The sequence below is a fragment of the Chaetodon auriga genome, chromosome 2 (assembly GCF_051107435.1).
Source record: "Chaetodon auriga isolate fChaAug3 chromosome 2, fChaAug3.hap1, whole genome shotgun sequence".
Taxonomy (NCBI): Eukaryota; Metazoa; Chordata; class Actinopteri; order Chaetodontiformes; family Chaetodontidae; genus Chaetodon; species Chaetodon auriga.
Window position 1 is genome coordinate 10322327 of NC_135075.1, and position 24949 is coordinate 10347275.

At 40.8% G+C, this 24949-nt stretch overlaps 1 protein-coding gene across 1 annotated transcript in view; it reads right to left on the bottom strand.

Moving 5' to 3' along the window:
* slc2a9l2 (solute carrier family 2 member 9, like 2) overlaps positions 1–24949 on the bottom strand; it is a 98911-nt gene that overhangs the window by 43981 nt on the left and 29981 nt on the right. The window contains exons 7-9 of the mRNA XM_076753398.1: positions 20898–21030; positions 13696–13883; positions 10416–10526 (exon numbers count right to left, since the gene is read on the bottom strand). Coding sequence (XP_076609513.1) covers positions 10416–10526; positions 13696–13883; positions 20898–21030 — 432 coding nt within the window. The remainder of the gene's footprint in view (positions 1–10415; positions 10527–13695; positions 13884–20897; positions 21031–24949) is intronic.

Genomic DNA, 24949 nt, shown 5'->3' on the forward strand with positions numbered 1-24949 from the left:
CTGTGTGTGTGTGTGTGTGTGTGTGTGTGTGTGTGTGTGTGTGTGTGTGTGAGTGTGAGTGAGTGTATGTGGATCCCTGCACATCCCACAAGTCCCTGAAGGCATAGGACATTTCTGTCCTAGACACTACCCACGCTGCAGCCACACAGACAGATGCGCGCATACACACACACACACACACACATACACCAGCCACCAGCAAACCCACAGCTCATTAAGGTCTCTGACAGTGTAAAATACTGAATATTTATGAGCCTCTGTGTGTGTGTGTGTGTGTGTGTGTGTGTGTGTGTGTGTGTGTGTGTGTGTGCCTGAATGATAAAGAGTGGGGCAGAAGTGAAGTGTCTGGTGATTGTAGCAATATATATGTGTTATCACCAATAAGGTATGACCAGAGAGACGGATGTGTGTGGTATGGTGTGAGCCTTTGATTATCGCATTCTGGTGTTCACTCATCTGTGTACATGAAGGTTGTTGATTACCTTTTGAACATCATACACTCACCCCTAAGGGCTTGAATGTGTGTTTCAGTCATTGCTTCATGACAATATGCCCAGATACACTGTTTCTCTGAGTTTTGACAAGCAAGCCATGGGATGCCTAAAAGAGCTTCTCTTACAACATTCAAATCTTCATCTGACTGTGAACAAGTCATACACCAATATCAAAACTATCACTTTAATTGCTTTAATGTGTATCCAGGACTCCACTTTGTGCACAAATAACACCATGAACTACTGAAACTGGAACAAATGACTGCTCTTGCATGATAATAAACATGATCCAGTATTATTTCTTGGCAGGTGCGACAGAGGTCAAACTGCTGACTTCAGGCTTCAGGACTAAAATATTGAACATTATTCATCACATCAAGAGGTGGATGAGCCCTTAAAGACAACTGGCCACAGCTTGAGGCACTGCTGGCCCTTCATATGCACCATCCCTGGTAAAACCCTTGGGAGAGGCTTTGAATGAGGAGATCTGTTGCATAAAGACACACTGACAGAGAAGAATCAGCACACAAATTACCTTGTAAAGAGAAAGCTACTGAAGGAGAATGCTGATATATTTTGTCTCTCAGACTGTTCCAGCCATCTATGTAGACTGCTGCACTGCTTTACATTATTCCTGCAGGGATCCGCAGACAGTGTGCATCGCTGATGATATCAGGGCTTGTTTTCCTGCCGTCAGAGGAAGTTGTTTGCAGATAATCATATCTGTACAGCATGGAAACATATCTGACACCGGCAGAATTACTTTGGCTAGAAAATCCATCACAATAAACATGAAGAGAAATGTAGTTTAGTAATGATGAAAAAAGATTGCAAATAAAGTAAATTAAAACTATATAATACTATACTATATTAATGTTATTTGAAATGCTTCCCTGCTACCACAGTTCAGTCTTTCTATTCCATGATAATTTGTTTGTGTTTAGACTTTAATTTGCCAAAGGGCTACAGAGTGTGACGACATGGTCCGATGTGTGTGATTTAATGTGGGGTGGCACACACTCCACAGTTCTTGTGTGTTAGCAAGCCGTATAGTGACAAGTGTGCCGCAGTAAAAGGGCGATGGCTCAGTAGGGCACTAGAAAGGGGGGCAGGAGCTCAGTGGATAGCATTTTGCATTAAGTAATCATACATTGTGATGGTTTTTTTTTTCATAATCTGTTCAAAAGATTAGAAGAAACACAAGAGAAGGTGAAATAGAAGGAAAAACAGAGTTTAACAGAGCTGAGTAAAAGGCAGAATAAATAATTCTTTGTTTGATGCTTAATGATGCACTCATATTTAATGAGATGTAAAATTCAAAGGCAGCATGAATGCACACAAAGCCAATGGAAAGATATGAACAGATGCGAGGGGACATGAATGGATAAAATTTTCACTCCAGGCAGTATGAACTGTGGTGAAGACGCTTGACTTGTAAACATTTTAACACCAAGAAAAAAAATTCATGGTTATCTGGAATTGTATTAGATCATTCCACGAACGCACAGATCAGAGCACAGAAGGAGAAGATCTGGACGAAAAATAGGACTGACAGGTTTTAAATAAATCTGTGTAAAAACTACCAACACACTCAGAGTCTTGCTTTGTGTTCAGTCTGTGTGACCTTCAAGGGTTCATCTAATCTTAAATAAGGCGGCGTGATTATTCCTAAACCTCTGACCTACTGTGGCAAAAGCCCAAACCCTTGTCCTAAGTCTGTCTGACTGATGATTAAGAGCAGCATTTTTTATAAAGTCGAGCAGATTCAGGAGAAAGAAATTCTGTTGCACATGGTGGTCTGGTTATGTGGGTACTAACATTATTCTTGAAGATGTGTGAGATATCGCCTTTCTGTTGACAAGCATGTCAGGTGTGGTTAGGGTTAAAAAGACTGCTGGCCCACCTGAACATTTGGCAATTTCAGAAAGATTCGTAAAGACAGTTCCTGCAGCTTCCAGTCATATTCTTCTTGCAAATGCTAACCTTTAACCATGACCTTCCTTTATCCACAGGTTTCCACGATGCTTCTCTATGCCCTCTTGTCTCATTAAACTTTGGAGATTAAAAAAGGGGATTTGTCTTCATTCTTGCTTGTCAACCTGTCGGCTAGGTGCCAACCTCCACCGTTGTATGTTTGCAATTAGTCTGTCTCTCCATGTTGATGCTTCACGGAGAGGAAGAGGGACAGAAGGGAAACAGAAAGAACAGGTTTCTGTGGTGAGTGCTGAGGTCAGTCAGATGCTGACTGAAATAAACATGTCGTTCATCATTTGATCAAATGGTCCCACAGTCAAACTTGCACGAGTAACACGAGGAAAAAAGTGGTTTTGCATTTGGTCTGAAGGCTCCATAACACACATAGTGTAGTCAAACAGCATCCCTATTACGAACCGTTTTCCTTCCCTTAAAAACCTGTGCTCTCCACACCGCAGTTCTCTAATAATGAAGAGAAGTGGGACAATCCCACCATACAGTGCGAGTGACCTGCAACCAGAAACTGATGTCCTTGTGTTGGAGGTGCAAAATTGCCCCAAGTAACTATGAGATTCCCTTAATAAGATGCTGAAGACAGGAGGTGTTAAATTAGCTTTGGAGGACATGACACATTTGGTTGTCCTAGTCCGAGGACAGCTACTGCCTTTACAGCTTCATCATGTTACACTCTGGGGAGGTGAATATTTAATTACAGTGTAAAATTTTGGCCAATTACACATAAACCAACTATTGCATAGACCGAGTAAGGACATAATAGCCTGTTTATGTCCGTCAGATGTTGATCATTCACACATGTTGAATAAAAGATGTCACATGTTCACCTTTGATTTACATCTAAATTATGCTGTCAAGCTTTTTAACACTTGTGATAGAGTCGGTGCTTCACTTCACTTTCAATACACTGGTATCGCTACAACCAATCAAAGGCAGCTCATGATTGGCATGGAGGGGCGGATGAACATGCCTTGCAAGCGCTGAATGTGTTTTGGTACATGCAGCATCATCTATGACAGTGGTACCCAACCTGGGGTCCAGATATCGCAGGGGGTGTGCACAACTTTGTCTGCGCTGAGGTTGTGAGGTTACCAAAATTATATTTGTGCACATTAAAATTTAAAATCGGAATAACACACCCAATTGGATAATCAGAACTCTGTATAATCCAAATTAAAACATATTTTTGATCCACATTTAAATTCATTGAGCTATTTATTACCTATGACCTTTTATTTTTGCAAATAAAAGTTTGTAATCACTTTATTCTTTTAGTGCGTGTATGCGGGTAGGAGGTGGGGTTGAGGGGGCCTGGCTTGTCTTGGACACAGGCAAGGGGGGCTTCAAGGAAAAGAGGTTGGGAACCACTGATCTATGACACCATGCACAAGAATAATGGCTTCATGGGAAGTTGCGTCAGCTATACTAAGTGCAAGGTACAGATAATTAATTAATAATCACCGTGGATAACATGTTCAGTGCTGAATGGACACACTTAAATTATGTACAATTGTCATTCAAACCTCAGGTCCAAACAGTTCCAAGTAATATAACATAATATGGCACAAAACATTCTCATTTTCAAACAGCAGTCCATGAGGGACAGCCCTCTCCTTTGCTCTTGCCTGTAATCATAAAGCAAATCTCAATTGCTTTAAGGAGCAACACCAGGAAAGATGTTGCCTGGGTACTCCCAAAACAATATTTCCTCACAGGTTTTCAGTGTTCATAGAAAGGGTGCAGATTTTGCAGCTGACCTGCGACTGCGTTCACTGAGATTTCTATTGTGAGCGTTTCTTCCCCTTCTTGATCTGGAGTGTGAAAATTATAACATGCGTGAGAATTTTGTGTTAGTGTGTTGGCAGCTGTGTGGTGTAAAGGCATTAGAGATGGAATTAGAGCTACAGCTGAATGCACCCTGTGGTGTGTTCAGTGTGTCATATTAAGGAGCACATATCAAAGGATTTGAAGATTAAACCTCACCGTTGAAATGTTTGCCACCTAAATGTAAAAAGTCAAATTTTAAAGCTAGGTGTAGACTTTGATTTAAATCTCATAAATGTTTGAAGCTCCTGAAACCACAAATCAAATTAATCTTTTTCATCGGATGTCAAAGCGTCTCTGATTGAGAACATGCAGCTCATACCAATTGTATTTGGTCAGTGGCAATGAAATATTAACACAGGCTGCTCTCAAAAGGAAAGATGTCAAATACTCTGCTTTATCTCAAAGGAAATTCTGCCTTGTACGTGTTCGTTTTTCCTGGCAGTGCCTGAGATACTGTTCCAGAGCAAAGACTATTCAGTTTATGGCTATGGCATCATTCAGCGTTACAAAAAAATAAAATAAGAATCACAAAACTTTTTGCGATCAGTCATCTGAACGCTTACATACGTGCTATGAGGTGGCAAACTGGACAAAAGGTGAGCAAAAACTGAGAGGAACGAATGTACCTGACAGATGTTGAAGGACTGTCAAGGTGTGCAAGAGAGAACAAGTTATTATTGTGCACGAGAGAGGTTGAAGGTGCATGATGGAGTATAGTTACTGCTCAAGAGGATGAGGTTTAGGCTCTCTGGTGCTGGATCTCTGTCTCTCTCGTGCACTAAACGTCAAATACAAACTCTATCGTGCAGCAACTCTAAGGCTGTAATTGGAACTGCCTACTACATACTACTAATGAATGCACTATGCAGTATTCATAAAATACTGCATACTGCTTTTCACAGTAGCATGCAGTAAGAATCGATTGACTTTGCAGTCTGTTAGGCCAGGCTTAGCTGGTTTCTGGTTTTCGAAAGTGGAAATAAATGATGGCACACTAATGGCTACTACTACTGTGTAGCATCTCCTTCTGCCCTAAAAAGCGAAGTTATGAATGTGGATTTTCTCAATGTGCCAAAAGATGAACGTTTACCTGAGAGAGATGGGTAAACAGCTCTGTGTGAATGTAACCTGAACTAGAGCTAGTCCAAAAAGTGCATCTTTAAATTAAATAATCAGATAAGTCAACAAATAATATGACGTAACAAACATGTTAGAAAACAATTTTTGCTTAAAAAACTTAACTTAGCCTAACTTAACTTCATAAAGAAATGTTTATTTTACCACTGGGACAATTCATTTGCAACAAACCTTTCAATATAAAGAGCATTTAGATTGAGTCCTAAAACACAAACAGCCAAAAGGACATACAGTTTTAGTACTACATAGGCAGAACATACAAAAATGCCCATCACACATAACAACAACAGTTTAGAATAAAATATTCATCAAACATCTTGTCTCTGCTCCTACAGGCTGTGATGAGAGCAGAATTAACAGGTAAATGCCTTCACTCTGTAGTCCATCCCTTCCTGGAGCAGGGAGACTTGGAGAAAGACTTCTGTCTTTGAAGGCAGACAGTGAATGTCTTGGTCAAGTCTCTGGGGTACAGTAAAAGCCATGAATGGGAAAAGACCTGAAGGTTGGCATTTATTTGTATTGACTGGCCTGTGCCACCACCACAGTCCATGATGTCGTCCATAAAACCACCTGCAGCTAACGAGGACGACTACCTGAAAAGGTACTCTGCATATGAATTGCCACTTCACGCAAAGACATACTGGCCTGCTTTAATCCCACATCAGCCATTAGTGACTACATTGTTTTTGTAACAGGAAGCCACTCAATTCCACTTAATTCAGCTGCAGGTGATTTGTGATCACAAAGGTCGCTTCCTGAACACACGGATGGATGGAAATCAGTCAGCAATACTGTATCAACAGGATGATGCAGTGATGGTTACTAGCACCATGGTAATGAAAAGCCTTATGTATGCTCACTCACAATCATTATTCTTATGATGATGATGGTGATGTGGCTCATCCACCCTCATGACAATACAAAATACTCCACTGAGTGAAAAATACTGGCTGATGTTATCATTAATATGCTCTGTCCCGATAATTAGGATAGAGCAGAACTTCCTGTCTAAATTACACAAAGAGTAGATGATGGTTATGTGACACTAACAATGATACTGGAACACATAAAATGATCATTGTCAATAGAGCAGATACCAAAATTCAATTCAACTCTTTCACTGAATCTCTTTTTTACTTGCTTCTTCTTGCTTCTTTTGCTCTCTGTCTCTGCTCCTTCCTCTCTGTGTTTCCAGTTTCTCTCCTCTCCAAACCTGTAACCTGTTTTAGGATATGGACTGGCTCCCTCATTGTCTTCAAAGGGTCTCTGGCCTCAGCCTGGGGTTCCCTGGGTAATGGAGGAGAGACCACCACCACATCCTGGTTGGATGAGTCCATGATAATCAGAGGCATAATGCTCGGCCTCCAGCCCGGTGCCTGATACATTCATTTGCACACCTTCCAGGATGCGGCAGTGGCCTCTCCTCCCTCTGTGCTAACTCCTGTCCTCTGGGCCTTCAGCGTCTGTACAACACAAACACACACATGCTCGAGGCATTGCAAGTGCATTGGAAGTGCATCTGTTGCTCCCATGACTTGTGTAGCTCTCAGCAGAAAAGGGCAGAGCAGCAGGTCTGACAGAACACCGGAAAGTGCTCCCTGACAAACAGCAATAAAAAGCTTGTTATTTTCATGAAAATACAACAAATTCCGGAAATGTAACGTCAATGTTATCAGACCGCTGTAAATGTCTACCTAGGGGGCTAGCTAACTATTTAACACCTAACTTACTCAAATGCTGTTTGGGCACTAACTGCCCTGTTCCTAGAAACAAAAAATTAAATGAATAAAACTTACATCATGTTGTTTCCTTACTGACAGTTCACTAAGGTTAACACTGCTGTCTTCGTGATAATCAAACATTAGTTTAGCAACTTTGATATGAGGTGTTGAACCTCTGTGGCTATACGGTCATCACAGATACTCACAGCTGTAACTTGTTGTCATTACACAGACTAAATAAGGAAAAAAGTTATAGGTGGCACTTACCTTTATATTGAGGGGGAGTTGTCCGCCCTTTCAACTATGACTTGTGATTGTTCCAGTGCTTTGCATTGTGGGACGGAGTAGGCAAGTTAGACCAGTTGGATGAATACTGAATCAGTACTACCTCCAGGTATTTTTGGCATACTACAGATTTTGCTTTTGTCTGCATACTGCATTCTAGGCTGATGCATTAAAAGTCAATTCAACCTTTGTCATGCAGCAGCTCACCCTTTCTCGTGCTTGTATCAAAGTTTGCTCTCACGGACAGGATCCACTCCCTCCAAGGAGAGACAGTGAGGCGGAGCTTCGTCACGGCGAGACAGGTGACCCTTGGTTCATGAAAATGTAGTGTAGTGAAGATACAGCCTTTTCATACTCAAGACATATATAACATGAATATACTGATGTGCATTCAACCCTCATTGGACCCATTCATATGCGTCCACCGTCAGTCTGTTAGTAGAGAACTCAGTGTGCAGATTAGTGATTACATGTAACTAATAAACCAGAGAATTGTAGAGAAAAAGTGGGCTTAGAAAGTTTTTGTATCACATTCACATTTTGTCCATCCTCCCTCTCTCTTATCCATGTGAGCACTCTCACTTATTTTATGGTTTTACAAAATCAAAGAAGCTGCACATCAGAGACTGTGATAACATTGCTGAGGTAGATCGATGCACTCAGCCTGACTGGATCCATCTACTGTGTAACTATGGTTGACACACTTCCTTAATGATGTAAATCGAACCTTCGTTTTCCCAGGACATCGTACCCGCTGGCAGGCAGAAGGCTTATAGGAAACCGATCTGAACGCTGATAGTGTCACTTTTCTACAGCCACTACATTGTGCAATCAAGAGTTTTCCTTTTACTAAAATTAAAATGTATGTTCCTGACAAAACCGTAAACAGAAAACAATATTTCAACAGCAAAAAGTGCTTCCAGTTTGTGTTCTGTTGTCAGTGGAGTGAATGTGGATATTGGAGGTCGAGCCTGAATTATTATCCCAGTCTGCCTGTCTCAGGCTGTGGCTGATGGGGACATGCTGTAAAGCTGGAGAGAAAACTGATATCTGAGGAGTACACGCTGGTGTTTGAAATCAGTCAACTCACAGCTTAGTCACTCAGTGGGGTTTCTCACTGCCGCAGATCAAAGATCAGCTTTAAAGTGCTTGTGCTGAGAGGAATCACAGCAACAGATAGCAGCCCAAAACAGGGCATTAAGACACCAAACAAATGAAGAGCGATGACGGTGTGCAATTCCCACTGCATTTTGCACTGCTAGCACGTCTTCTTTGAAAGGTAACACTTGAGGCATAGACATTCATCCTGATGCATAGGTGAGTTAAACTGCTAAATTATTTAACCAAAAAGTTTGGTTCCTGGGAACAAATGAAACTCACTTTAGTGCATTTACATCACATCTCTAGAACACCAAGCATCAGGCACAGAGGAGATCAATAACAAATAATGTGAAGAGTTAACGCTGCTCTAATCTGTGTCTTTACATGAACTATGGGTCAGATGAATAGCACGCGTATGTGAACGGTGCCGCTCACAGTGAGAAACCCACAGAGAAGCATCTCCAGTCTCTGCAGTTCCCCTCCGCTCTGCAGAGCTTTATATCATTTTTCTTTTAAATGTTGGTTTTACGACTCACAGCTTTACTGTTTTAGTTCAGTCTCACAGCTCTCATAAGCGACCTTTTCTGAAGCAAGCAGCTCTGACGAACACACACTGTACACAACCTGACCAGCACCAGACAGCTCTAGTGCTGTCCCTAAGTGACCAAAAAAATCCAAATTTGTTTCTTTCTCTGTCTCGCCCCTCATTTTGTTCACATTTACAAGTCAGGACATCAGCAAGATAACTGTCGATTAAACTTCATTGACATTAAAGGACGCTCCCAGTCTTGGTCTGTCAGTCTACATTTACTGAACAGTTCAGGGATTTGCAGGGATATTTTTGGACAACAAACAAACGATGGCCCAGGAATTTAAATCATATCTATATTTTTCAAAGTGCAAGAAAGGTTCCTGAAATGATATATTCCTGTGGTGAAAAAAAGGGAATTTGTCATGAGAAAATCAATCAGTTACTGTGTGAGTGGATAACACAGCGGCATTGTTGTACCTCATTCAGTGTAATTTGGATCAATGACATGCTATTATCAGTAGGTCATTATTCTTACAGCAATAGTGAATAGGATTTTCGCTGAACACAGAAAATTATTGACTCCTTTTTCTCGGTGTTAAAGCTACAATTAACAATAGTCTCACACCATTCTGCCTCTCAGAAAACAAGCCATTCACAGCAGTTTGCTGATGTAAGATGTCATGGAGATAACTACAGTATATCTTACCTTCCACCTGCTGTGGAGGGCAAGATGTCTGCAAGCTGCAGCGGGACTCCTTCCACCGGTTCATGATGCTGCTTTTGTTTTTGAGGATGTACAACAAATGTCAGAATAGCAGCTTTGTTCGTGGTTTTATTCAATTACCATGTTTAATATTTCATTAGTGTTGTGTGCAGTAATCATTGCGTGTAAATCATCACCTAATGCTCAGGTGTGGGATGCTACATTAACAGGCTGCCAACAGAGCTACGATCATCAGATGACTGCTCATCTGAGCTGTTTGATGCAAAGTGCTCTCTGCTCCATTTAGCTACTGATCCGCTGCTAGAGAAGGAATGTGCTGCTGCTGACAGCTGTGCTTTTTCATGCCACGTTCGAGGCCAGTTCCTCCACATACACCAACCTTGATCAAGAGCATTAGATTTACGGCTAGGCAACTCAGTTTGGTTTGGAAAAATTGAAAGAATTTGCTTTATAAAAGGATAATTTTGGTGTCGAGTACAGAGATGACAATAATCTAAGTAGCTGAGCGTCTCACAGCTTTGGTAGCACACATGCTACGAAAAGCAGCCTCATACAATAAGAATAAGAATAAGGCATGTTTAATTGATTTGAAGATTAGTGCTCACCGAGATGATGGCAGACAAAGTCTCTATGGCCCCGGTGCTCAGTGTGATGTAGGGGAGAATCTTCTTGGCAAAGCCTGCTTCCTGAAGGATCCCATTGGTGTAGTACCAGATCTGTGAAAAAAAAAATCCACATAAAATTCCATTGGACATTCACATGTTATAGATGAAGTGAAAAACATGGACGGCTGTGGTTCAGGAGGTAGAGTGGTCGTCCACCAATCAGGAGGTCAGTGGTTCAATCCCTGGCCTCGGCAGTCCACATGCTGAGGTGTCCTTGAGCAAAGTACTGAACCCCAAAACTGCCCCCGATGCTGTGTCATAAGTGTGTGAATTCATATGTACGTCGCTTTGGAGAAAAGGTTTATTAAGTATTTCAATAATGTAATAATACTAATATCAATGTTCATTTCACATTTAAACCAAGTTAATTTCAGGCTGAATTCATGTTATCTGCTAACTCCCATCACAACAAGGTGTAAAATCATGTCTTCACATTAAGGCTTCAAGTGTATTTTCTTGTGTAGAGTTGTGCCTGAACACATCAGGCCTCTGAGTTAATTGAAGGTGCTGCTGCTGACATGCTGCTGTTTTACACCCAGCCTGTGGAGACATGGTGTAAGTTCAAATGAAAAGATGATGATGGGCTGTGTCGAGTTCCAACTCCAGGATGGAGTAGTTGTAATAGAAGTGGATTACTTTTACCTTTGCCGGTAACCACATATTACCAGACTAAGAGCAGCATTCACGTTTTTAAAAACATGACTGAAGACCTCCATGAATTCAACATTCAGAAACTCGAGAGTTTGAGAAGTTCCACCACTGAAACAGAAGTGAAAAGCAGCATGATTTTGCATTTATCATTTTTCTCTACATCCTCCCACATGGCCTGCACTATTCTCTCCAGTGGTCCTTTTGACAGGGAACGGCAGAATACAAAACATGCAGGCAATTGTCAGAAATTATGAATTTTTACAAGCTGAAGCGTTGATGCTGTGCCTCTGGTTGCAAGAATCTTTCTCAACTGTCAACTTTAGCATCAGCACTCAGCCTCATAGCAACACAATAAGCCTAAGTCATTGTCAGACTATAATATTCATTGTCATCTGACAGGTCTGATGGCCATGAGGTAGTGAAAGACCATCAAAATAAAGACCTTCAGAGTGATCTAAATTGCATTCTGTCATCTTGGAATGTAAAATGTATGTAAATGAAGTCATGGTCATATCTATGATAATTCAGATGAGCTTTGTGTTTTCTCGCCTTGCATCATATTACTGAAGAGTCAATCGACGTATTAAATACCAAACTCTGGGCACAAATATTACTTTTTATGATGCTCATCCTGAAATGAATTTGAAGGAAGCTAACTATCATTTCCCTGCTTTGAATAAAGGAATTTTAGTCTCAAAATGACTAGTTCTGATTGCATCTTTAACAGTAACATGGAAGTTTGGAACTTATTTTTTGGTAGAACATGAGCTCACTTGTCAGCCCCACATGGATTTAAATACTTAGTGTAAGTCTGTAAAGGTTATGGTAAAAACTTCTCTAATTGCACATTTTTGCCAAGGCTGGTGGTTTACACATTTCTCCTCGCGGTGATGGAATCTACACAATCGAAAGTCTAAAGTTTGTCTCGGTTCACTGTGCTTTTTGTTTTAAGCAGTCGATTGCAGCATTAAGCAGCAACTTCTCCTCATGCAGGAGTATTCTTGGCATCTATTACCCCAAGACTGAGACAGTAGGTCCCATAATTGGACAACAGTCATTACCACCCACCAAGTGCACTGCAACACAGTCGGTCAGGGGTTCTCAAACTATCACTCAAGGTCAGCATCTGATCTTTATTCGAGGTCAGAGGCCCAGAACAATTGGCAATAACAAAATAACATTTAATCAATGAATTACTGTCACATCTCTTGTAATTAGGCTAGTGTGAAACTGAGGCAGACAAGGCTAAAACAGTAAGTCCACACTCTCTCCAGCAGTTAACATTGCTATGACAATGTCAATGATAGGGGAATAAGCCACATTAAAACCACATTCATCTGGGGACAGGACAGAGACACTGTGGGGGTCTGACCTAAAAAAATAATTTATTCAGGCCTAATTAGCCTATAATTGTTTAATGATAATTGTTTTCACGTTCTTACAAAAGTAAGGTTTTTTCTATGACTGTATCTTGTGAGCAGACTCAACATTCATAATGATAACTAGATAGTGAGATAGAAGATGCTCTCAGACCTCAGCCAAGGAAGAGTCAGTGCTCAGTACAAAACCCACAGTTCAATTACCAATAAATGAGCCCTAATCTCAACAAAAAAACCTCCCAGAAACAAACAAAAATACTCACTTTGACACTTAATACATCAGTTGGCCCGAATTTGAAAAAAAGCAAATACAAAATGACCTTTTCTTCATTTATAAGAGAACACAAACGTATTCACACCTGTGCACGCAAAGACCCAGAGGGACACAAGTTTGCTGCTACACCTGATCCACTGACAAGCAGGGCTGTGACCATGTGGATTTTTTTTGTGATGGTACAGCACACCCTAGCATGTCTGCAGCTAACCGTCAGTCCTGTCATGTTTTTGTCAAACAGCCCAACATGTCTGGTCATTGTTAAGGTACATGAGAGAGTCAGAAATGTTTATGGAGGCCAAAACAGAGCAAAAAGAAGAGTGATCCGTCTAATGTTGCTCTACGTGTGCTGAATGTGTAAAAAGACAAGTGTTTTCTAACTGCATAAGGTAACAATAGCACAGTAAAACCAACTTGTTCTTGGCCCAAAAATGTTCAAACAGTCCAGCTTTATATTGCTCTGTTAAGCTAAGATAAGGCTTCCTAAAATCAGGGATCGAGGGAAATGTCACAATCAGCTGGCTGTGTCCTCTGTGATGTGGTAAGCAGAATGCACAATGGCTCTTTGTCTTGTCTGTGCCTCTGGAGTACAAGAGGAAACACTTGACTTTTTTCTACCATGGCACTGATATGAATCTGTCTGTCGAGGCCAAAAACTGACTGACAGGGTCAAGGTGTGACTGGAGGTGTGAAAGAGTTTCTGAAAGTCTCTGGCTGATTCAGAGTATGTCTGCCAGGCAACTGGTGTTGAGAGAAGGTATATTTATCATTTTCATCCACATTTTGCGTTTTTGATTCTTTTTATGTGCGTCTGGAAAACATTTAAATTCCATACTTGTGTCCTTAACACAATGAACAGCGAAGAACTGGATTCCACTGACAATCTGAGAAAAGTGAAACAAGATCTGCATCTTACAGCATTGAGGCCACAGAGCTGATAGCAGGCCATGGTGATGATGACGGTGATGAGCTGCCAGCGAACAGCTCGGCTCCTCAGCAGCTCTGGCACAGAGGCGATGTGTAGGTTGTTCTGAGCCCGAGCCTCCGCATAAACCTCTTCCAGCTGCTGGGACACATCCTTCTTCCCCAAAAACCTCTGGAAGGCTGACACACACACACACACACACACACACACACACACACACACTGTTAAAACCATCCACAAATAAAAGGGTGTTAGAAGCCACAAAAAGCAACCATCATGCTGAGATCAAGGAAAATGAGGAAACCGAGCATATGAAGATGTATGTGTCAACGTGGCAATGTGGCAACGCGTTATATTCACATAATTTGCAATGAAGTACTGGTACATAACATCTGCATAATCTCTAGATTTGTATTAACACTTCTGGACTGTGTAGGACCTCATAAATGGGGATCATTCTTAAAGAGAATCGGCTTTGTTAATTTATACACTCAAACTGTAACTCTGCGATAATGCTGATGACCCAGAATGGTTAAAATATTTGCTCTTCTTCATTTCACCCTGTTTGTTTTAACTATTTAAAAAAATCTGAGTCAGTGACAGCTACATTTTGAGCTCTGGTTATATATTGTGAACACTGTAAAGGATTGGCTTTGTAAATGTGTAATGAGGATGGAAATGCATTATCACATTTGGTTGACCTAAACACAACAAACGTTGGCGAGAACAACTTAATCTATTGTGTGTGTGTCAACAAGGAAGCTTCACAGAGCACCTCAAAGTGTAGCCAGAAAGTGTTAGGCACACCCTAAAACTAAATTCTGCTCCTGTCATGTTGCATAACATCATGCTTCTTCTGGGACACATAACAATCATAATCAACACAATGTTACATTTTACTGCAGCAGACCGTATTGACGCAGCGGGCGTCACACTCAGGGCTCAGCTCAAATGCTGTTATTATATCATTTAACTCTATGAAACGGTAACGTTAGCTCAGAAGTGGTTGAACACAATATTGTTCTACCTTGAAATGTGGACCGATGTCCCTCCAGATTTTCACTATTCATTGTCTTTTCAGTCACTGATAAAAGCATATGAGCTTGTATTTAGTGGCCACGGTCATCAGCATATCAGTGATCTTTATGATCTATTATTTATGGCAAACTGATGATGAAAAGGATGACTTTTATTTAAACCCTCTGCTAGAAAACCTATTCATCACTCAGAGGGCCGAACAAGGTTTTAAACCAGATATATATACGAACATTTTCTATTTGTGTGACCAGAGCTGACCAGGTTTCTGCCATTTTCAGCTTGGCCAGCTGAAGGTGGTTTGAACTTGAATGTGATGGACTGGAGGGAATTAGTGGGTGTACAGACACTTCTCCCTTCACTTTAATCCCTTCTCCTATAAAGGTGAATCCCTGAGGTTATGGGAAGTTGAGGTGTGCACAAGTTAAGGACATGACATGGAATAACAAATGGCTCCACACCGACAGAGACATCATTGGGATGCGGGAGTTGGATGGGACAGAGTGTGGACAGTGACCACACGGGAGCCAGGAAGACCTGCAAACTAAAGCCAGGCTCAAGGACTCCAGGGTGGCATGGTGCAGCATTGTTAAGTGTGTATCAAAGGAAACTCACAGGTGTGCTGCAACAGAAAGCTGATATTCTATATACTGATTTGTCTAAAGTAGAATTCTTGTGTTGGACATGTACATTCTGCACCCACAGGAGGGACATACTTCACATAATGTGACATAATTGTCCTAAATCCTCAATAGTGTACAACTCAGTGGCAGCATGTTCCATATTTTGCCTTTTTTAGTGGCTCTTTGGGTGCAAAATGGCATCAAATGTGTGAATCAAGTACCTCTAACTACTGTTGTGAAGTGCATAGAAGTGCCATGTTATCCTTTCTAAAACGTAGATTTCAGAGGCTAATGTTTCTAACTCTAACTCTAAAAATGCTTTGTATGAATAATGACCCTGTCAAGTGACTGGATGAAGGGCAGCACGTGAATTCTGCCTGCTACAGTTTGCAAAATGTTTTGTTAAACTCAAGGCTTGATTTTATGTGATCACAGCAAAAACTGAATCTCTTGTCTTTTGTCAGGTCATTTAGAATATCTATACAGCTCCAAGCACATTACTTTTTGTTTTACAACTTCCAAATATCTATACATATATATATATTTGTTACTTTCAAAACAGTCAAACCAATGAAAAAATCTACAGTGATGTAAGAACCATAAGAAAGTGAAGGAAAGGAAAGAAAAACACCCACCATGCTGTTACCAGAAGGCCCACCATGAGATCTTACCTCAACATAATTATTATCCACATTAGCACATGTAAATGAGTCTTCAGTGGCCTCTCCATGCTGATAGAAAATATGGACATCTGTTTTAATCCGGAGTCATACTGGGGCTGTCGCTGTCAGTGGCGTGGCATGATATTGATGTTTATATGATGGTGGTGGGATGTGCAACAGTGTTATTGTCCCCACGGAGGCAACCCATTTTATCTTCCCCTCAGGAGCACAGTGGGGCTCCACCCCATGTCACTCTACACTGCACAACAAAGACACTTTGAGGGACCATAGAGCCTGACTGACAGACTGTTTGAGAAAGGATTGTGCAACATTAGTGTGGGAGCAAGAGGTGTTGCATATTCAAAGAAGGTCTGAAAGGGACTGGCGAGATGGCCATTGTGGACACGTTTTTTCCTTGAATTTAAAGGATAAGGAGGCATTATTCTATTTCTCTTACTGTCAAAAAATCCATGAGAAGACCAAAACAACAATGCATAGTAAGTCTCAGTAGTTTCTGATTATACAGTAGTTTCCCCACCCTGTGTCTGTGGCTCTCTGCCCCAAGCCCATTGGTTCGTGCTGATGATGTAAATCTTTAATGTCAATCAATGGTATGATGTGGCTTATTTCTGTGTTTTTAATAGAGATCTAATCAAAACCAAAATCTGATAATTTCTTGCAAGCATTTCACTCGCTGTGGCAAGCACTATCTATGCAGCCAAAATAATTGTCAAGCAAACATATTCAGAGGGAGTCTCATATGTCTGAAATAATACCGAAACTCAAGCCAAAAAAGTAATAACTGCTGGATTCAACCTCACGCCTGACTGTAAGTCAGAGACCAGTGACCTTGGCTTCCTGCCTTCAGCCATTCTGACAGCAAGTAAAGCAAGGAGAGAAGAGAAAGAGATAAGGAACGAGCACGTGCTGCACTGCATGAGTTATGATTGGATTGGTGTGTTGAGAAGGCGAGACCTCGTGGCATATGTTCAAGTTTGTAGTCTTGGTGTGGAAAAAGTCAATTTGTGCTTTGTATTCGAGTGAAGGCAGTCCTAAAATTAAGCACAGTTGGGCAATTGCACTGACAGCCTTTAGTATCCTAAGCTACCTCATCTTCAGCCTCTGAAACCTTTAAATGGAGGGCAGGACCACTGCAGAGGCAACATGACAAGAGACCATATGGGGTGCATGAGAACATGCTGTTCCCGTCTGACACTGCGTGATGATAACAGGACACTTCAGGGCCTCCCCTCAATATTCGAGTGTGCTGACAACAGTTCTCCAACCGCAGTGCTGTAACACAAGCCGGTAACAATGGTCTGCAGCGCTGTGCAGCCTCATGCCAGCAAAATGTTGGAGTGGCGAGGATGTGAGGGGAGTTTGGGCAGGATGTCCTTTCACCAACCATTCATCTCTTCCTCCAGGAGCTTCACACCCAGTCAGCCTCAACCATTCTCAACCATGAATTAACGTAATACTGTTGATTTAGCAGATTCAGAACTCAGAAGACTTCTGTCACGGCTTTTGTTTGATCTACAAAGTTCTTTACTTGCTCACTTCCCTTTTTGTCTTTAGTGAAAGTTAAAAAGAGGAAAAAAAATTCCTGGAGTCCAATTTGTTGAACAGACTCAAGGTTGGAATTATTTATTTGGTGAGAGCAGCTATAAACAAAGACAGATGGTAAAATGAGAAAGTGAGCCAAAACCACTCCATCCATCACGAGAAGTGCAAGCACCGTCCTTGAATTCCAAACAATAGAAGCTCAAAGATTAACTGCACTGCACGAAGTTAGAAAAAGTTTTCAATCAGACACGATTACAGGGATTTATCATAAAAAACACTGATAAGAAAAATAATGCACAAAACATCTTCCCATGATGCACAGCGATGGTTTGTCTGTACTTGCAGTGGCATGCTAAATTTATATCATTCCAGGACTTCAAAATACATCCAGTATGCTCTTCGTTTTATTTGTATTAGTTTGACATTCCAGGCTTTCAAAAAGAAAAGTCACCCCCTCATTTATTTTGAAGAGCCTTGCACTGTTTTAACTCTCAAGCAGTTTTTCCTCTTTAATTCAGTTTGGTATACTGGCAAAATTTCCAGCACTTACATGAGAAACAGGGTAAACTATACCATCCAATTTACTTCTTCAAATGGATTTTATCATGACTTTTCTCATGTATAAACATCAAAAGTGCTGCTAAGCAACCTTAAAGTCCTCTGACACCGAGACTTCGCCGAAATCTTGCACAACTCTGAGCTCAGAGGAAACAAACAAGATGTGTCATTTTACAAAGAACACAAGGAACCAAACCTTCGGAGAATCCCCATCTATAATGTATTGATGCAGACATCAAAGAGCTCAAATCCCCCCAGAGACAAAACTGATCAAAGTCGTAAGTGACGTCACATTTTTCGTTAACACATGCAGTTTGAGCTAAGCCTCTAACCCATGCTGTTTCTTCTCATATCAGAGCATTTTAACATGAAACAGGATCATCCTATAGCTGCTCGTATGAAGTCTCTGCAATCTCAAAAGTTTGTTGGATGACAGGATGTATCTAGATTAGTTAAGAGCTGAGAGCTCATACTTACAGTATGGTTAAGGTATACTTATACTAAAGCTATTAATATAATTAGGTTGGGGAAAGATTGTGGTCATAGTACAGTACATAGAGTAAATTGTGGTTAAGGTATTGTTGGCTGTAAGCAGATTTTCATTTGCTTTGCTGAATCAAAGGTCTTTCAAGTGATTAATGAAAGTGGGCACTGACTTGATAGCATTTCCAAATATTGGAATATTAAAGAAACATTCATTAATGTGTCTTTCAATGCCACGCTGAGCAACTGCAAACTGAAGTGTTAATGTGTTGCAAAACGGGTTAATTTCTTTGAAGTGAGAACTCAGAATGAAGCCGTCGCATTAAATAAGACATAAGTTTAACAGAGCATTACAAGACTATGTTCACTGACTGTGATTCACTGTTGCATTTTGGAATAAATGAATCAGTCACATGATTCTGTCAAACAGTAACATATTCTCAGTGATCATTTCATCAGGATGATATAAATATAAATGAGAAACTATTTTGAAATTCATGCGGAGTCAGCATTAAGTCATCTCTCTCCGCTTTAACCATCTAGAAATTACAGGGTATAGTCTGTAAGACATGGACATTCCACAGGATATAAGACAAAAGCCTCCCCAAAGCTGGAAGTAAGGCAGACAGGGAGAAACATGAGGCAGAGATGCTGTGTGAGGGGAACTGAGTCAAAAATCACACTCGTTCACTGAGTCGTAACTCAAATATTAACACACTGACATGACATATTGCTATCATTTAGTGTGACTAACACCTCCCGAGGATATCATTATTGCTGATGTTCATCATGGATATATGCCCATAAATCCACTTAGAAATCATAGATAAAAACGCCTCAGAACATCATTTTTCTCAGGATTAAAGTAATCAGGTGATATAGTCTGAGCAGCCGTGGAACATTGCCACCAGGAACTGCTGACTGCAAATTTCACATACTTAATGGTGCTATTTGCCAAAATGTACACAAACATTCTCATCTAAAACAGTGTCAAAAGAGAATGGCTAGCTGAGATTACAACAGCCCATTTGATGAACTTTCAAGGGGTCTTGCTCTCCTGATGGCTTTCATTTGGTCTTTTCACACAACAGACAAATTCCACCCTGAGCTGATTTTTAAAAATCAGGACAAACAGATAAAACCTTTGAAAGAGAAGGAGGTCAGTCTGGATGGGATTTAGATTGCAGGAGGACCAGTGAGGTCACCAAAAAAACAGAAGGTAATTGCGGCTGTAATTATTGCTGGGCTGGGACTGAGTCACTGTGTCAAATGACAAACGTGCTCCAGACTGGGTGAAAATGACCAATCAGTGCAGGTAAAATAAGACCATCAATCCAGTCCGGATGAGGCTTAAAGATACTTTTTGAAGACTGAGCATTTGATTTAGTGTTGTACTCTTTGTATACAAGACATTTTGCAAGTCTGCCTTAAAACAACGGCCAATGTAAACAGGAGGAAAGATCACAGCAAACAAAACCAGTTCCAGCAAAACCAGTCGCTCTAGGAAGGACTTGAAAAGTTGTGAACCTTCCCATCAAGAGTTTTGCACACTGGAGCTCTAAAAACCAAGCTGTAGCAGTGGTGATTTGTGCAGTGGTGCAGTGAAACTCTTAATCCTGTAGAATCATTTTTGCGTGTGGACGTGATTGTTGTAAAGATCAGAGAGCTGCTCTTAAAACATAACAAGCACAAATGGATTTAAGACATTAAAGCGTATAGTGCAGCAGCTTATATGCATTCTGCAGATGTACTTGAGTGAGACGGACGGCTTATGCTTCCTTTATGCCTCTTCTACACCAAAATTAGCGTGTATACGCAGGGTTTTATTTTTTACTCCTTTTCCATTGCCAGTGGATTAGCTTGCCTATCGTGTCACGTTCAATGTCATGAACAGCAGAAACCAGCATGGAGGCCAGTGACAATGTGATGGTGGCTTCTTCTTTATATCTTTAATCATATGATGATGATGATGATGATGAGGTAGAAACAGGGCATAACGAGATGACAGTTCTGTCTGCTATCAGGCAATATTTCTGCACCAGCAACTAGAATTTAAGTGTCATCATCACACCAGAAAAGTGGCAATAATTAGCGTGTCCACCCGAGTATCATGTTTCCATCTCTGTTGATCGGAGCTGGAGCCTATAAATACCTGAGGCTACTGCAGAATGAATGCTGATTGGACCCTTTCCAACTGAAGAGCCACATGCTAGTTGTTGTTAGTGGCTATTTTTGTCCAGTGCAAAACAGGTTTTAGTGTTTGCAGTACCTCTTTCTGCTCCAGCCTCATCCCTCCGCTCCATCAGCAGGTAGCGAGGACTCTCAGGGAGGAAGGGCAGCACACACAGCTGCAGCACTGCCGGCAAAGCCAGGAAAGCAAACAGGTAGTTCCACCTGGACTCCTGCAGTCAAGAATATCAACACAGAGGCCACGTCAAAGCTTTAGACATGGATGAGCCACTCCACACCACACAAAGACGCTGGACAAAACAGATGGATCCTACAGCTGTTGTATTATGCTCAATGCAATAAGTGCAGGCACATCAATCTCATTAAGAATTTCAGTAAGCAGCGATGATTATCATTTAAATGTAACGCAACATCGAGTAAATGTGCTTGTAGGAAATAGGACATAGGCTCAGACAATGCTTTGAATGTGAAAGTTGAATATCAAATGGTGCATTTCTTCTGCTGCGAATAAGTGATAATTGGCTATCGGACTAAAAAAGCTAATGTCAGCGTAAAATACACAACAGCAGCATGCTGCGCTGAGTGTGCTGTCTGTGAAAATGGTGAATCTGTGAAATGTCAAGCAATTTAAAGGAACATGGAAAATGAAAATACAATTGAATAGACATTAGATTTTTAAGTGCTGTGGTTACAGGCACCATATCCCAACAAATTAAAAAAAAAAGCACTAAATCATGATTCTTGTTGGGCAACTTTTCTACTACGGTAGCTACCATACATTAATTCACAGTATGTTTTTAACAGGGGGCTCAAAGAGATGTTTTCAAGTGGCACCTCCATCTCGTCTTGTGTGTGACTTTGGTCAAGGGCGTTCCTGCCTTAACGGATGCGATAAACTCAGAAAGTGAGTTGGCTGTTTTTCCAGTCACTGCCGTGACAGGTGAAGTACAAAATGATCAGCTGATTATGAGGCCAGCAAAAATCTGTGAGATCCAGACATCTTCAAATTGACAAATGCAGAAAGCTGTGTCTGTTGTTTCTGTGTGACAGTCATGTTATGGAGTGAATATTGACTGCTTGGATGCAGAGAAGACAAATAGCTGAACACAAGTGCATCCACTGGGATGCCGTTAGTCATTTTTATCGTCTCCATTACTCGGCGGTTTCTTCACAAAATGCCTCAGAGACTAAATATTTATCAAAACCGGTAGATTTATGGAAACTGGTATTAAACGTGGTCTTATCAAAGGAGTGCTTTGCAACAACAACAGCATGGAGCACTTATGTCATTCAAGATAACTTTAATTATCATTATTACTCACTTTACTTGTTAAAGTTTTCTCAGAAATGGCCCTGTGCCGAACATTTTGCATATTGTATTTGATAAAAAATGGTCCTTGACTACAATTAATTAAACCTGACAAACCTGGCCTTATTACTGAAACTAACAAGAGTGTGAGGATCAGCCTGTGTTGATCAAGGATGAGGTCACTGACCTGACATCACACAGACACCACTAACGATGCGTCACACACCATAAAGGATCTCTGACCTTTGCACTGCAACGACACACTGACATACTGTATGTGCGTGCATCATTAAGGCAGAATGAGTGGATTTGTCCGTTGTTTGTGAGCACAGCACTGAAAGCTGGCACCTCCTCTCTGGCTCAGCGGCTCCTCTTGCACGTGTGTCAATATGTTTTGGTCCCACCTTTACACCCTGAGCGCTGTTATTGGCTGGGAGCTACACACCCACTGCCCAAGGGTTGATTCTCTGAAATGTCCTGAACACAGTAAAACAAGAAGCCACAGGCAGAGGGCAGACACCCCCACACACTGAGAGGGATCATTTTTGTGTGAGTCTGTACATTGTTTTTAGGACAATCCTGCTCACTTTGAATTTAAGGTGACAGGAGGCACAGTCCCATCTATTTAGCAGATCTGAGCGTCATGAAGGACATTCGTAGTGATGCACTGAATGTGGAGAGGAGGTGCCCTTTGGAGAGAAAATGTCAGCTCTCAACTCATAAGATGTCTGTTGGGGATTTAGTTGCCTAACCTTTACTAAAAACTTCTTATCACACTGTAAAACTTTTAAAAATGTAATTTTAACAACTCTGATGTATTCAGCCTGGGCTGAATATTAACTGCACATTTATGAGTTATATACATAGTCTGGGGAAAAAAAAAAAAAAAAAGATTTCAACAGTCCAACTGATTCAAATTAAAGATTTCAATTAAAGCCATATTATTCGAATATGCTGGTGGCAGCCCAATAAAGTTTAGATGGAAAGCAAACAGTTGCTTATTTACACATCCAGCAAACATGGAGCAACATTATTGTTTATTTGGAATCATGTTTCTGTGCCTTTGACAAACTTAAGCTCGATATTCATCATCTTTTAGGTCTGTTTTTGGTCTCTACCAATTCCTGTAGGAAATATCTGACTCTTCAGCTACTAAATGCTTCACTGTGTTCACCAGCTAGCTGCTAACGTTGCCTGAGAGCGGTGAGAGTGAGCCAAAAATCAAAGCTGTCATTCGTAAAATCTACCTAGTTAGCTGAAAGATGCCAAAATGCTCCAAAGAGCTGAGGAGAACTAGGTGAGCATTTGTGGGTTTGTCACTACAAGCGATCATTTCCTGTTTTATTTTGTAGAGTCTCTCGTCATGTGTGGTGTTTTGTTTTACTTCCTGCCTTTGTCTCTTTCCCTGCCCCTGTGATTGTAGATTAGTTTCACCTGTTCTTTGTTAATCGTCTGTTTCATCAGTCTGTTTTCCCTCTTTCAGTTGTCAGGTCACCTGTGTTGATTCCCTTGCCCTGGGTTTGTTGCTAGTGTTCCTGCTGCCGTATTGATTTGTTATTAGTTTAGTTATTTGTAATTCTTCTTCCTTGTTGGATTTTGCCTGAGCCTTCTCCCTCAGCTTTTGTTGCCTGCCTGTTTTGCTTGACTGGAATCAGGTTTCATTAATTTTTTCCACCCTGCTTGCTGAGTGACCTGCATCTGGGTCTCTTTGAACCGCCAAACATAACTGAGCCAATTTGCTACTAATATGCATGCTAATAAGCAACTTGTTGGTGAATATTTGTCCCTTAATATAAAGTGTTACCTGATGTTTTTTCCTTTTTTCTTCAACAATGGCTTAAAAAAAAGAAAACAGTATAGTTCAGGCAGCAAATATTTTACTTACATTTGAAATTCTTTTGGCCCCAAAGGAAGAATAAGTGATCAAAACTTCCATTTAGTCGATGTCTCCACAGTGTTGTATAATACTTTTTAAGATGTATTTTGTCTCTTTCTGCTCTTTGATTTGTCACTCCGGTTGAATCATTGTACAGCCTTTTGTTCAAAACATGACTTTTTTTTCAAAGTCTTCATACAAAATAACATCTCTCTCTGTAATATAAAAGCATGAAATACCTTTAAAAATACAGAGCAGTCCTCTCAGTCATCTGATTGTTCCAAATCAAGCTTTTGTGGCAGGCGATGCCAAACCATGAGTGGTCATTTATTACGTGTACATACAGAACAACAACAATGTGAACAGATTACTGTTTCTATGTGGACCTACACCTCCATGTGTGTTGGTGAAATGCACTAAAATGTCTGAGTTGTTATGGCTCACTAACGGATGTGTGATGGATGAGTATCTTGAAAAGAAGCTTCTAGACACATTCAAGAAGAAAATATATGACATCTGCATTTCCATTTTATTTAATAAGTATTCTAATGAGAAGGGAAAGGAAGAAGGGGAGCCCTTCTGAAGAGGGTGAGTCATTACCTCGTGAACTCGTTCAAGTTTTGAGCTTAATTATCTTTCTCAGTAAGGCTCTTTAGAGACATTTCTTGGAACTTGCAAAAATGGAAAATGTATGCCTTTTTGCCTCTGACTGATAAAACAAGCTTCTCTGTGCTGCTAACAGTCCAGCTCCTCTCTATGATCTTCTGTGTGCTAAATCCTGGCTGCACGCTGCGCAAACTAGTTACGCTGAGCTATCCTATCCCAGCTGGAGATGAGGACGGGCAATTTAATTTCCGTTCTACGAGCATTGGTTTCTGAGGTCTGTACTAATATACATCTCATAAAGCACAGGTCGCTGATGTTGACTCCACTCGGAAACTGATTA